Source organism: Triturus cristatus, chromosome 12 (assembly GCF_964204655.1).
Source record: "Triturus cristatus chromosome 12, aTriCri1.1, whole genome shotgun sequence".
Classification (NCBI taxonomy): Eukaryota; Metazoa; Chordata; class Amphibia; order Caudata; family Salamandridae; genus Triturus; species Triturus cristatus.
The window spans coordinates 584,542,525-584,558,305 of record NC_140595.1 but is presented as its reverse complement, the minus strand read 5'-3'; the positions used below and the strand labels follow the sequence as shown (position 1 = coordinate 584,558,305).

Here is a 15,781-nt window from a genome sequence, read left to right as displayed (position 1 = left end):
TCCCAAGTTATTGACCAAAATAAAGATGGAAGGCTGTTGTCTAATCCTGATAGCAACACGGTGGCCCAGGCAGTGCTGGTTCCCGGAGCTACTCTTGCTGTCGGAGTCTAAGCCCATACGCATGCAGCCATCCCCATCTATGTGGACGAAAGAGAAGGGCCAAGTGAATCATCCAGACCTGCAATCACTTCATTTGCACATATGGCACCTCAGTTCCTAGAATTCAGGGACTTGAATATCTCAGGGGAGTGCAAGGAAATTATTGCAAAATCCCGAGCGGATAGCACTTAGAGACATACTGCCTAAAATGGAAGAAATTCTGTTTTTGGTGCCTTCGAAACAACCTTAACCCTCTTCAAGCACCTCCTAAGCAGATTTTGCCATATTTCCTCTCTTTGGAGAAGTCAGGACTCACTTTCTCCACAGTGAAGGTTCACCTGGCTGTAATTTCCAGTTATAGGAAGTCTCCTCAAGTTCCTTCTCTCTGTGCCTCTAGTCTTGTAAAACAATTCACGACGGGCCTCTTCCGTGCATTTCCCCCAATACGTGTATCTCCTCCTGAATGGAAGCTTAACTAAGTTCTTGCACAGTTAATGAGGCAGCCTTTTGAGCCAATTTAAAAAGCAGAGCTTAAGTTTCTCACCTGGAAGGTGGCCCTTCTACTGGCTCTCACTTCTGCAAGGAGGGTTAGCAAGATACAAACTTTTACAATCAAGGGACCTTTTCTGCATTTCACTGATAACTATGTAGCTCTGCGGACAAACCCAACTTTTATCCCAAAAGTCCTAACACAGTTCCACCTCAACGAACCAGTGATACTTCAATCCTTTTTCCCAAACCCATCTAGTCCAGCAGAACGGTCTTAACACCTGTTGGATGTTAAGAGGTGTTTAAAATTCTACCTGCATAAAACTAAAGGAATAAGAAAGACGGTTCAGCTGCTGTTAGCCTACGGCAAGACAGAAAAGGAGACGCAGTAACCAAGGCCAATGTTGCCAGGTGGGTCTCTTCTGAAATCCAATTCTGCATGATAAGGCTAACAAGCCTTTAATAAGAAGATCTAAAGCACACTCCCCTAGGGCAGTTTCTATGTCAGCAGCTCTGTTCGCTGGTGTAATATTGGAGAAGATTTGCCCTGCTGCGAGATGGAAAAGTGGCCATACCTTTACACAGCATTACTGTCTCCAATCTACGCAACGTGAGGATGCAGCTGTGGGCCAAGCGGTACTACGTCATCTCTTCAATTAAGGTCAGCCTCTTTGTCTGATAAAAGAGAAATTCTATCTCTTATTTAAAATATATAACTTTACTTTCTTTCTGTTGCTTATGTAGATTTTTTGTATAACTCTGGAAGTTAAACGTTGTCTTAATAGTTCAATTATTTTATTCTACGAAACACTTCATTGGATACATCTTAAATATTATGGTATATTAAGGATGCATGTTTCGTTTCTAGGAATTTTTCTTTTTGACAGCTGTCCAGAGTTTGAAATAGTATATACATGGTTACAAATGTCCCTATTATATTTCAGTATCTTGGGGGTTATGATTTGCATGTCTCCCTCCTTCCTCTAATGACAGTACAAATTTGGGTACTGCTTGCTATTCTGATTCAGGCATATGAATCTATGAAAGATACCCCAATACTGGATAAGATTAAAGTTACTTACCTGTAACTGCGGTTATCCAGTATTGGTATCTTTCATAGATTCACATGCAACCCACCCTCCTCCCCGTAGAGATAGTTCTCTTTAAGTTTTGGGATTCTTACGTCCCACTTGTGCTTAGAAAATCTGAAGAGAACCTGCCTCTGCTACGAGTGTTCTAAAGGGTGCTGGCAGCTGATTGGCTGGGTTTCAACATCAGGGGCCAGATGTACGACCTGCAAAATAGCGCCTCACAAATTGCGACTCGCAATCTGCAAGGTTCTATTTGACATGTACAACAGTGTGTTTAACACTGTTTGCAATTCCCAATGGGGTCGCAAATTGCGAGGCTCATGAATATTAATGAGCCTCTCGCAATTTGTGAGCCCATTGAGAATCACAGGCCCTCCCAGGGATGGTGTCCTGCTGGGCTCAGCAGACCACCATGTCTGGGACTGCTTTTAAATAAAGCAGTTTTTTTAACAAAATGCAGCCAGTTTTCCTTAAAAGAAAATGGGATGCATTTAAAAAAAACATATCCGTTTTAATTTTTAAGGGTAGGTAGTGGTCCCTGGGAGTGTTTTGCAACCGCAAATGCGGTCACAAAACATTCATTTTGTATGCGCAAACGGGTCGCAAACCCGTTTGCACATCCAATATAGGGTCGTACATCTGGCCCCAGGTCCTTTTTTTAAAAAGAACATAGATAGGCTACTATTTAAATGGCCTAAGGCTTTTATAGCCTGTGAAGATTTTTAAGAACTGCTTGAATATTTTACCTTGGGACTCCCCTCTCGATGACAGGGAATGGTTCAGGCGTGTGATGAGAAAGATATCAATACTAGATAACCGCAGTTACAGGTAAGTCACTTATTTTCCTAAGATCTGCACATCTTTTTAATGACACGGATCTGTCTTTCCATCTTGTTGCACAGTTTTTAATGGCTCACCTGACCATGTCTCTCAGTGCACAGCATTTTATTCCACAGTCTCTCCATCCCTCTCTCTTTCGCAATAAACAGATTTTCAGTAGCACATCTCTGGCATGCTCTTATGCTGCACTATTTTTCGATGGCTAAGCTCTGGCCATCTCTCTCACTGCACAGTTTTTGAATGTCACATCTCCGACCATTTCTCTCTCAGTGCACATCATCTTCCTGGTTGTCATCATGGTCATTGCGTATGCAGAGAAGGGTCCCAATGAGTTTTACCTGAACCGGGCCATACAGCAGAGCTTCACCAGCAACTTTGACAAGGTCTTAGACATTGAACGCTTCTACAGTTGGGCCAACAGTACCCTCTCTTCCAGCCTTTACGGGACCTATCAAGGTAGGTTACCAGTGTATGCCTGTGCTTTTGGGAGGCATGGTTCGACTCATCTAGAGGTAGTTATGGATAGTATTCGCTACCTTATCTAGTTTTCAGTCCTGCTCATTCGTTTTATTTTCATCCCCTCTGATTCAACCATTATGATGATTGATCTTCCAAAAACCTGTTTTGTGCCTTTTTCAATTCAATATTTAGTAACATGCTCCATCTTTAAGTTCTCGACGAGCTGTACAATATGCGACCCTTCTGGTCAAATTATGTGTGATGTCCGTTCCTGTGACGTCATGGAAGAGGTGCTGAAAGGGTGCATGGTGCAATTTCCTAGTGCAATTCTTCCACTATGCTTGGCATTGTGTTCAGTGTTCTTCGAGCTTTAGGCATGGCCACTGGAATTATTCAATTCTGCGTCAACTGTTTTTTTTCACATAATTACCGATTTGCCGCATTTGCCACATAATCCATCACCTGCTGCATAATCTGCAGATTTTAACAAAAAAAATTGTTTCTAACTTAAAAGGATCAAAAGTTGCTAAAAATGTGGCAGGTCAGAGGAGTGACCCCACCATCTATCATACAGCATGAGCGCAAACCCTCTGTGGAGCTTCAAGTGTGATGAGCGCATTGGTAAATGAACAATAGGAACCCAAAGGGGTAAGAAATGTCTGTATTCTGCAATATAAGGGGGGGGGAACAAAAAAAGAACTATCAGCAACCTTACCCAGGAAGGTTCATGAGGCAATGGTAGGATCTGACGTGGTGGGGGAAGAAGCAAAAAGAAAGGAGAGGGAGCTGGACCCAGCAGGAACCCCCCGCGGCTCGCACAGGGGGAACCATAAACAGGGGAACACCCCCACACTCTCAACCTAGAGGGAAGACGGGTCGGGACTAAATCAAGAAGAGGTGTAGAGCTCTTAGTCTGGGGCTGCAGGCAAACACGGGGAGTCAATATAATAATAGGGGCCTGTTTTCTGGTGCGTCAACCTTTACGAAGGGAGCATCATGATAGAAGTCCCCCGACAGGACAGGAGTAACGCTTTCTCTCATGAGAGCTGACTCGCTCAACTATGGCATTAGGTGTTATACTTTTCGATAACACTTTGGACTTATGCTGAAAGTGATCACCGTCTCTTGAACAACCATAGATAACCCCTGGCCTCTCGATTTGAGATTCATTTTATATACTTTTGTCCTGAAGAAGGTGGTTTTGCCACTGAAACGCGCGTAGACCAACAACACCTATGAGGAGTGGTCCCTGAGAGATAGCTCCATCAGAAGTTGCTGATGGTTGTTATCTACAAACGCTAAATAACTTTTGGATTTGTCCTCATCAGATCCACATTGGATCCCTCATATGGTTGAATCTCTTTTCTTTTAATGTATGAGTGTAGTTTGAATGAGTAGGTTTGATTGGTTAGAATGACTTGTTGAAGGTTTTTTGTGGGGTTATGTTCACGTCTATTTAAAGGATTTATACTGTACTAGATACAATTCCTAAATATAGGCATGTACAGGCAATGATATATGTATATATGTATATATTTTACCATCATACCCAACTCTCCAACTCGTAGAGAAACGGAGTCGCACTCTTACGATTGGCTGACAAATACTTTTATTTAACAATGATGGTGGCAGTCCTGACGCGTTTCGGTCCAAGGTGACCTTTCTCAAAGGTAAGCCACGCACTATTTGATGCTGTTAAAGTCCTCACATCGATTGCCTCCTTTTGTAGTTTCCGTCCCTCTAGTGGGCACAGTTATCATTATATGGCATGCTGGTACATGTGGTTCGTTTAGCAGTAGCGTTTTCAAACCCTCCAGTGGGTAGTGCATTTCGTTTTATTCAATATTATTTATTTAAGTATAGTCAAGGTCAGCATACAATCATGCTCCAAAGCAACTCATTTTCAAAGCTGCTCGGAAACCATACCATAGACAGTCTTCGGTGGAAGCCACTTTCCCTTTCTGCTTTCACAAGCTTTTTCATCTTGTGGTTCCTGACGGGAAGTTTGGCGCGCTTGCTGGTTGTGCGTAACTCCCGCGGCTGAACCAGGCCGCTTTACATCATACCCAACTCTCCAACTCGTAGAGAAACGGAGTCGCACTCTCTTGATTGGCTGACAAATACTTTTATTTAACAATGATGGTGGCAGTCCTAACGCGTTTCGGTCCAAAGTGACCTTTCTCAAAGGTAAGCCACGCACTATTTGATGCTGTTAAAGTCCTCACATCGATTGCCTCCTTTTGTAGTTTCCGTCCCTCTAGTGGGCGCAGTTATCATTATACGGCATGCTGGTACATGTGGTTAGTTTAGCAGTAGCGTTTTCAAACCCTCCAGTGGGTAGTGCATTTCGTTTTATTCAATATTATTTATTTAAGTATAGTCAATGTCAGCATACAGTCATGCTCCAAAGCAACTCATTTTCAAAGCTGCTCGGAAACCATACCGTAAACAGTATATATTTGTATACCAACTGTTCATAAAAAGAAAGAAAACATTTTTTTAAAAAATTTGTACTCAAAGGATATATGTCAGAGATTGAATATAATAAATAATACATTTTCTCTGCAACAGTTTGGTTTGTTGTATATAGATGTTGGGTTTGTAGCATTTCTGAACCGAATATGGTCGTATTAAAAGCAATATAGGTCAGTTTAGAGGTCTCTGCAGTAGCTATCACAGACATAATTGCCACGATGTACGACCTGAACGAAGGCCAGGAATCCTTCATTAGGGTATCCATGGGCCAACTCTTGATGACGGCAGACAAAAGAATGCTAGTTGGGGGAGACTTCAACATTGTAATGGGCACACACAGAGACCGCACCACACCCAGGGTGGGACAATCTGGGGTACTCACTGCGTCTACTAGGCTGTGTTTGGAGGAGGCGGGTCTGACGGACGTTTGTCGATATAAGCATCCTACAGGCATTCTACAGCATTGGAATACACTTTTTTTCAGCTGCACACCAAATGAATGCCCGCATTGATTACTCCTCACATCACTGGAACTCACCCGTGATACTGTTTCAGTTGGTATCGGGACAGCAGCCCTTTCAGACCACTCACCCATCACCCTACATCTGGAGCTACCGGGGCAGGAGCGAACAGCACCACAATGGCACCTTAATACGAGACTTCTCACATACGACCAAACACGATCGGACATATTGACTGTGTTAACCACTTTCTTGGATGTAAACGAAACACCAGCAACCACCCCAGCCAACCTGTGGAAAACACTTAACGTGGTGATTAGGGGACCAGCGTCTCCGTCTCCGCCACAAACTGATTCACCTCCAGAAGACATAGGAGGTTTCCATAGCCTCTTAGAGAGAGCAGTCAGACGTTTTGAGCTCCCGATGCCCCTACATCAGCAGGAATGTTTCCTTTATGATTTCAAGGAGCCTTTCAGGAAATCAGTCAGATCAAAGCCCATTATTGACTATATCTGGGACCAAGGTTTGAAAATAATGCAGAATCCAGCAACAGTGCTGCCAGTCTTACCAAGACTTGATAAAAAGTATAAGGCTCCTGATGATGCGCCTGCTTGTCTCATGGGTCATCCAAGACCTGATTCAGTGATATCACAAGCGGCATAACGTAGATCGAAGAACCCTTCAGTACCATTATCGGCACCCGCAGACATGGAGGGTAGAAGACTGGACAACATAGGCAAACGTTTCTCAACTATGTCTGCATTAACGGTCAGGGCTTCGTTTTCCCTGGCTTTATTAGGCCGTTACAACATGCAAATGTGGTCAGATATTTCCTCTTATATCAATAATCTTCCATTGGACGTCAAAGATGAGGCTAAGAAAATACTTCTGAAGGGCGAACGTTCCACCTCGGAGATTATAGATTGTGCGATAGAGATCGCTTCCACCGGGTTCCACCAACTGGCTGGGGCGGCAGTCTTAAGAACCCAAGGATGGCTGAAGGCCCCAACATTCTGGCCGGAGGTTCAAACTAAGATTCTAGATAAGCCTTATGACAGAGAGGACGTTTTTGGAAAGTATATTGATGAAGCTTTCCAAGGGATAAAGAAAGATACAGATACTGCTAAGGCTTGTGGCACTGTTTATTATAGAAAGATGCGCTTTCGTGGTGCTCGGGGCAAGAGTCAGTCATCTTACAGGGGGCTACCAACAGTACCTGTATCCCGCTTATACCTCTTCCAGCCAACAATACAGACCACAGTTTGCCCAGTGGCAACCACTTGGAGCTGCCTACAACAAGTCTTCTTTCAGAGGAAAAGCAGGACGACAGAAGGATACTAACCGTCGCCAATGATCTTCCACCAGTGCCGCCTCTTACTCTTCCACCTCCTTCCGAAGTAACATGCAAAATTTCCCATTACCTACAAAACTGATAACAAATTACAACAGATCGTTGGGTCTTAGACCTGGTACAATTTGGTCAGTCTCTAGAATTCATAGAACCACCACTTCCGACCCCTCCCCAACCTCATGTTCACAAGCATTTGCACCTCTTGAAGTTAAAGATCGTTTCCATGATTCAAAAGGGAGCAATAGAAAGCATTCCATTTCACCAAAGGGGAAAATGATTTTATTCTGCTTCTTCTTGGTTTGCAAGAAGTCAAAGTAGTGGAGACAAATTCTAGAGTGAGAAATCTAAACAAGTTCCTCAAGAAACGGTCGTTCATCATTATCACCATCCAGGATGTGTTGCAGCTTGTCAATGGAAACGACTACATGGCGTCCTTAGACCTTCAGGACGCATAATTCCACATACCCATACACAAAAAACACAAAAAGTTTCTCAGATTGTTGCCTTTCGGACTCAAATCGGCCCCTCATATTTTTACAAAATGCCTAGCTCCAGTAGCAGCGCATCTCAGACAACATCACCACCAATTTTTTCCTTACCTCGACGACTGGCTAGTCAAGGCTCCTACCTGCAATGCCGCAAAAACATCTACCAAGGCCTGTCTACGCCTCTTCAGACGACTGAGTCTCACCTTAAATCCGGAGGAATCATTCCTTCAACCTACCCAGCGACTAATATTTTTAGGAGCCATCCTGAATACTACCTTAAACAGGGCTTATCCCACATTGGAAAGACAACAAAAGCTTCTAACTTTAGCGGGCCGCATACAAAGAAGAAAGTCTCTTTCCGTACGCAGTTACAAATCTCTCGTGGGTATGATGTCCTCTTGTTTTTTTCTCATCCTTCACTGTCGCCTGCACATGCATCCTCTTTGGGAAGCTCTAAACATCCAGTGGGTGCAGATCAATGGCACATTCGACGACTTAATTCAAGTAACTCCACCCATGGTCACCTCACTACTCGTCATCTGTCACAAGGATTACCATTCCTGCCCCTAACCTCTCCCCTGGTGATAACAACGGCCACTTCTCTGGAGGGCTGGGGAGCCGTCCTACAGAACTTCGGATCAGCAGCAAATGGCTGCCATCTCGACGGAACCTGCATATAAATCTTATCGAACTAAGAGCGGTGTTCCTTGCTCTACAAGCCTTCCTGCCCAGAATAAAGAATTCCTCCGTGCTTGTCAGGACACACAATACTACGCAAATGCACTACTTAAATAAGCAAGGAGGAGTACAATATCTTTCTCTGTCTCAAGAAACTCAGCTCATTTAGAACTGGACAATTTGGTACAAGGTCTCTCTGACAGCGGAGTATGTACCAGGGAAGCAGAACACCATGGCTTCTTGCTAAGCAGATTACAAACATCCTGCCTTGAGTGGGAGTTGAATCAAGGCACTCTCAATCACATTTTCTACTGCTGGGGCAAGCCAGTTATAGACCTGTTTGCCACTTGCGACAACGCCAAATGTCAGTACTTCGCAAGCTGGCATCCCCAACAGGGATCCTGGGGGAATGCTTTTTTAATAGCATGGTCCGGCGTATTTGCCTACGCTTTTCCTCCCCGTTCTCTCCTTCCAAGGGTGCTAAAGAATATAGTGGCGGAACCCTGCAAAATCATCTTAATAGCGCCAGCGTGGCCTCTCAAACTTTTGCACACGGAACTCCATCTTCTGTCTCTGCAACCTCTGATACCCCTCAAGACGATTCCGTCTCTTTTAACCATGAACCAGGGACAAGTTCGACCTTCAGACCAAGGTTCTCTGAGATTATCAGCTTGGCTCCTGAGTCCCAGGAGATTTAACACTTGAGCATCCCACAAGAATGTAGAAAAGTCCTGTCTCGAGCTCGAGCGAATGGTACCGACAGGACATACTCTTTAAAGTGGAAAAGGTTCTGTGTTTAGTGTAGATCAGCTAAGATGCACCCTCTCTGATCATCTCCAGAGGAGATTTTGCCGTATCTCCTCCATTTGTCACGTACAGGTTTAGCTCATGCCTCGATCATAGTACACTTAGCAGCTCTCTCTTGTTTCCGGATATTATCTGAGATCCCATCTTTGTGGTCTAGCAGACTAGTAAAGCAATTCCTTAAAGCAGTCTTCCACCTATGAGAACTCCTCCTCCGACATGGCAACTCAACATGGTGCTTGCACAGCTAATGAAGCACCCTTTTGAACCTATAAATAGAGCTAATGCAAAGTTCCTCTCCTGGATCCTGGAAGATCGCTCTCCTCCTGGCCCTTACATCTGCAAGGAAAGTTGGTGAACTCCAAGCCTTCACTATACAAGAACCATTTTACAGTTTAAACACGATCGGGCGGGTGTCAAAGATGGCGACCACCTAAGTTGCACATCCCGGAGCACCGCCGGACGCCGTCTACCTTTTATGCCAAGCACCACATTGAGCCCGCCTGCAGCCCGAATCCAACCACCCTGATCGGGGGGCACTGCTGCGACACCCCATGAGTCACGCAGACACAGACTCGGGGGACAGAGCGCCTCCACCCAGGCCGCAAGGAGGGGAGCCCGCGGCTACCGAGACCCGCTACTGCGACGTGGCGGGGGCTCCTCCCATCCCACTCACATTTTTGCATCTGGGTGCACTAAAGCCTGCCGTGTCTCACCTGTGGTGGGAGCGGAAGCGGGCCCCTTGGAATCCTGACAGCCGATAGAGGGTGCGGAGCCACTGGTAGCTGTGAACCAGATGTTCCGGCACCCCCACCGCCTTCACCAGCAGAGCGGGAATACACACAGGCCCCCGGGCTAAGAAGGAAAGGACACACACCGCATCAGAGGTTCCTGCAGCTCAAGCCAGGCTTCCCTGGACGTGGGGTCCCGGGGCGGCCCATCCTGTGGGGCTGGTTGGTGGATCGAGGCCGCTGCTGGAAGCGGAGCAAGATTCACCACATAGACCGCAGAGCCCGGAGCCCACAAACTTCCGAGCACATTAAGGGGAAGTGGCGGGGGGCTTGCTTGCCCCCGAGAGTGGCGCAGTGCGTAGGAACTCTGCGCCCCCCCTGCGTCCCATGGGGACGTGCGGTCAAGGTGGCTGGCTCGGGTACCACCGCCGCCGGCACCTGCAACACAGTTGTCCAGAGCCTGCTGCTCCTCCCTGGTGCTTCATCAGAGGAAAATCCCCACCGCTGTCGCCTGCATTGAGTGAGTACACAATAGCCCACGGGCAGAGATGCGTGGATTTAAATGAAATAGAGTGCTACCGACGGTGCACGAATGACAGCGGTCTAGGGGGAGAGCTGGGCTCAGCACATATATTGGTCCGAGCCACGTGGACCTCTGGACCAGGCCCCACTGTATCTGACCTGGGCTGATCTGACCTGGACTTGTTGGGCGGCTCCCCCCCTCCTCTCTGGATAGTAATCTCACCAGCTGCACTCAACTCTCAACACCCGGCACTCTCTCAGTCACCAGACACTGCGGATGCCATCGTCTTGGGTCCTGGCAACTTAGCGTCCCTGTTTCCTGGTCTGCATATTTGGTGCTACGGATTGGCATAACGGCCTACCCGGGAGCTTTGGAAGGCGAGGGTCACACGAGTGGCGTTCTGCAGTTCACAGGTGGTGAGCCGGCCCACCTCCTCAATATGCCCCCCATCCACTGCTCCCGGTCAGCGAACTCATTAGCGCTGGATCCATTGTGCCCGGCGGAGGTCCCCGGACACTGCACGAGACAGCTACAATTAGTCATCGCAGAGCGGCCCGCTCTCTGTGGGGCACCCACACACCGAATCTGCATAGTGGGACCCCTTTGGACACACCCCTACACGCTGTCTTTATTGGTAACTGGGTTGCGGCGGGGGCCAAGCCCTCCCACGGTTCAGGCCACTGCTCCTTTTGATACGGTTGGACAGTGGTGGCTGGTGGAGCCCAACTCCCTTGTGACGGTATGTCCTGCCATCGGAATGCAAGGAAGGAGACTTCTGTGAAGGACATTTTTGCTAAATCTGCCCCTAAGAAGGGCCAGGGCGCGAGTGGCCACGGCAATCGGGCCCACAAATTGATGCCGACAATGTCGGTGCTGCAGCAGGCGATGACTCCCCTATCACCAAAGCCTTTTTGGAACACCTATTTGGAACAATACGGGAATACTTTGCTGGCCTTAAGTGGGAAATCGCAGCTGAAATTAAGGACCTACGACTAGATGTAGAAACAGTGGGTTAAAGACTGGCCGCACTAGAGGAGGGTCAGGACGAACGTGAAGAAGAACTCAAGGGACATCGGCAGGAACTGATAGCGTTGCGCGACTGCTACATAGACCTATGCTATCGCCTTGAGGATCTGGAAAACAGATCCCGCTGCGCCAACATACAGATCAGGGGAGTCCCACTCCAGGCAATCTTGAGTTCTCTGGATGACTTTCTTGTTAACCTTTTCAAGCAGGTTGCCCCCTCTCTGCAGGTTGAGGAAATCATCTTGGACCGGGCACACCGTGCCAGCCGTCCGGCCACTGCGCCAGGAGCAGACATACTGACTTGCCTTCACTCTTACTGGCAGAAAGAAATATTAATGTCCCTGTCACGAGAACAATCCTCTATTACCTTCGATGATTACCACTTGTGGCTTTGTCCGGATCTCTCGCCTATGACCTTGCAACGCAGAAGAGCTTAAGCACCTCACCGATCTCCGATGGGATAAAAATATTAAATACAAATGGGGTCACCCATTCCGGCTTCAGTTATTATGGCAGGAAGAGACACGTACAGTGCGGTCCCTTGGGGACGCTCGGGCATTTCCTGGGATGCCGGCCCTGTGCCCTTCCTCAAGGGCTGCCTCCCTGTGATGGGACCTCGCAGCGGCTCCAACCTCGAGGCGCTCGAGGCGATGCTGAGTGAAGGCTCTGAAAAGACCATCTGAGGCAGACAGCCGAGAAGCCCACAATAAACTAATCCAACAACTCCGGTGAGATGGTGAATCTGACCAAACAGACAGAGGTAACTGATTGTCTTTCACTACCTCATCTCTGTACCACCCCTCACCCAACACTCTTGCAACGCACCAATCACAGAGGGATGAGTGATAACTTTGTGTCATGGCTTCCAACTGCAGACCCTATTTTGTGGCTGAGCTCCCCCACTGCAGCCACTACTTGGTTGGTGATCTAGCCGGTGACATGGACCCTACCGCATATCCATTGTTTGACCCCAGGTGGGGGAATTGTATGAGTTGTTGTTCTTTCACCCATTGGAATGTTATATCCTTCTCTTCCTGTGATCCCCTTCTCTATTCTATCTCTATTGTTGCCCCACTTTCCTCCTCTCAGAGACTCAGACGCTTTTCTCTGGGGGTCGTACCCTCTCACATACACTCCCAGATAATGGTGTGGCACTATACATCCTTAGCCTCAATGTGTGAGACCTTAATGCACCATCTAAATGCCTGGCACTCCTTTCCTTCTTGCTGGACTCCAAGTGTGACATTTGCATGTTACAAGAAACGCACCTGCTTCAGAGTGACTGGTGTAAACTTCGCTCCCTATGGTTTCATAGACAGTTTTTCTCTTCAGAGGGCACCAAGAGGGTGGGGGTAGTTGTCCTGTTGGCCACACATTTCTCAGGGAGAGTCGAGAGGGTCCTCCTAGACATACCAGGTAGGCTGTTGGCGTTGCATATTCTTTTCGCTGGCATCACATACACAATTGCCACGATTTACGCCCTGAACGAATGCCAGGAATCCTTCATTAGGGTATCCATGGGCCAATTCTTGATGACGGCAGACAATAGGATGCTAGTTGGGGGAGACTTCAACATTGTAATGGACACACACAGAGACCGCACCACACCCACGGTGGGGCAATCCGGGGTATTGACTCCGTCTACTAGGCTTTGTTTGGAGGAGGCGGGTCTGACGGACGTTTGGCGATATAGGCATCCTACAGCGTGGAATACATTTTTTTTTCAGCTGCACACCAAATGAATGCCTGCATTGATTACTTCCTCACGTCACTGGAACTCACCCTTGATACTGTTTCAGTTGGCATTGGGACGGCAGCCCTTTCTGACCACTCACCCATCACCCTACATCTTCAGCTACCGGGGCAGGCGCGAACAGCACCACAATGGCACCTTAATACGAAACTTCTCACATACGACCAAACACGATCTGACATATTGACTGCGTTAACCACTTTCTTGGATGTAAACGATACACCAGCGACCACCCCAGCCAACCTGTGGGCAACACTTAACGGGGTGATTAGGGAACAATTGATTGCAATAGCTACGACCCATAATAGAGAGCGGCGGATTAAGCGCAGCCACCTAGAGACACAAGTTAAAGAACTCGAAGCCAAGCTTGTGTGCTCCGGCTTGGTAGCGGTGTTCCGGCAACAAACAGCAGCTCGGAGTAACTCATGCGAGGTTGACATGGGCAAGGCGGATTACACCCTACTCCACATTCACTGAAAATATTATGCTGGAGCAACAGGGCAGGGCGGATGCTCGCACACCGCCTCCGAGCGCAAGTCATTGAGCGAAGGGTTTCTGAGATTGTAGGGTCAGACAGGCTTCTCCTTCATCGGGACATAGAAATCGATGAAGCGTTTAGTGCATTTACGAGTCTCTTTACACCGCGAAACCTCAATTAGACTTGGATGCCCAAAGCCAACTTATCCCCTTTGCCTCAAGCCAACACAGGGGACATGTGTTTTCTGCCCTGGATGCCCTGGATGCAGATATAATTACTCCGGAAGTTTTAACGGCCATCCAGAACTTATAGCCTAGCAAGGCACTAGGCCCTGTTGCGAAATTCTACAAGACTTTCGTTCCACACCTCGCCCCCCCAGGCCCGCCTGTTTAAAACTCTTAGCAACATGAGCGCCCTGCCTGAATCAATGTGCCTGGCTACAATTACGGTGATCCCTAAAGCGGGCAAGGACCCTAAGTACAGTGCATCCTATCGCCCGATTTCCCTCCTGAATATTGATGCAAAACTCTTTACCAGTGTACTTGCCCGCAGACTAAATCTTTATGTGCAGGGATTAGTGGATCCAGATCAAGCTGGGTTTATTCTGGAATGGGGGTGCAGTGACAACACTAAGCGACTGAGCCATCGAATAGACAAGGTGCAACGCACCTGGACACCAGCAGGCCTCCTGTCGATCGATGCCGAAAAGGCCTTTGATCGGGTGCACTGGGCCTTCCTGCAAAGGGTCCTGCAGAGGCTGGGTATAGGTATCACGTGGGGGACATGGCAGGGTTGTCCCTTGTATCCCCTGCTTTTCGCACCCTATATGGAGCCCCTAGCGAAGTGTATCAGGATGGCTGATAAGCTCATGCTTTACGCAGACGATGTCCTTTTGACACTCACCGACCCCGAACTATCTTTAAGGGCTGTTGTGACAGAGCTGGCTGACTTTACGTCCCCCTCAGGCTTTAAATTAATCTACTAAAGTCATTAGCACTTGGTATCACAGGCCCGTTTGACAACCCTCATGCCTTTCCTGTGGACTGAGGGCCGAATTCCATATCTGGGACTCCTGATTCATGCTACACTTCCATCCATTGCTGCCCAAAACTATGGTCTCATCCTCAACACCACGCGTTTGACCCTCACCGCCTGGAAAACTCAAAACTTGTCCTGGCTCGGGTGGGTAGCAGCCATTAAAATGACAATACTACCCAAGACCCTCTATGTGATGCAGACTCTCCCACCCCAGCTTCCCCCAGCCCTCTTGGATAAATTACAGACACTTATTTGGGATTTTATCTGGGCTGGCAAGTACGCAAAGATGGCCAAGACTCGTGCCTACTTGCCGATACAAGTGGGCGGCTTTGAAATTCCGAACCTTCACTTCTATTATCAAGCAGCGCAGCTGCGCTACATGGTGGAGTGGTCCCGCCCTTGATGGAGAAGCATTGGTGTTTTATTCATCAGGCTATTGCGGGCATGCATATCGGGAAAATATCCTGGCTTCCGAAAACCCATAGGCCGCTGAGTGTCTCTGTCTCCCTGGTGACCCACGCCACCATTGGTCTAACTGCGACGCAGGCTCTCAATGCCCGTATCTCCCCAAACTCCCCTGATTGGGAACCCAGATTTTCCCCAGCAGCTTCAGGCATGGCATTCCAAGCATGGCAAGAAGCCAACTGCAAACATATTGGGGACCTATTTGACCCGGAGGGGTATATGGACGTCCCTAAGCTCCAGGCCTCTTATGGTCTTCTGGAGACCGCAAGATGGCAGTATCTGGCAGTAGCCCATTGGGTGACGCAGCCGTGGATCTGACCGCATGCCAGCAGAGTCTTGACACCCTTTGAAAAATGGCTTCTCACAAGACACACAGATACGAAAATACTCTCTGATATCTATACTTTTTAAATGCACTGGAGTCACCATTGCGATCGCCAGGGCGGGCAAGATGGGAAAGGAAATGTCAGAGACCCTTCACAGACAGGGACTGGAGTGACATACTACACTGAGCCCGCATGTCTGCTCTTAA

General features: G+C 47.8%; 1 protein-coding gene across 1 annotated transcript in view; it reads left to right on the top strand.

Moving 5' to 3' along the window:
• LOC146776319 (polycystin-1-like protein 3) overlaps positions 1–15,781 on the top strand; it is a 729,731-nt gene that overhangs the window by 371,229 nt on the left and 342,721 nt on the right. Inside the window, exon 21 of the mRNA XM_085639623.1 lies at positions 2,790–2,975. Within this exon, the coding sequence (XP_085495749.1) occupies positions 2,790–2,975 (186 nt within the window). The remainder of the gene's footprint in view (positions 1–2,789; positions 2,976–15,781) is intronic.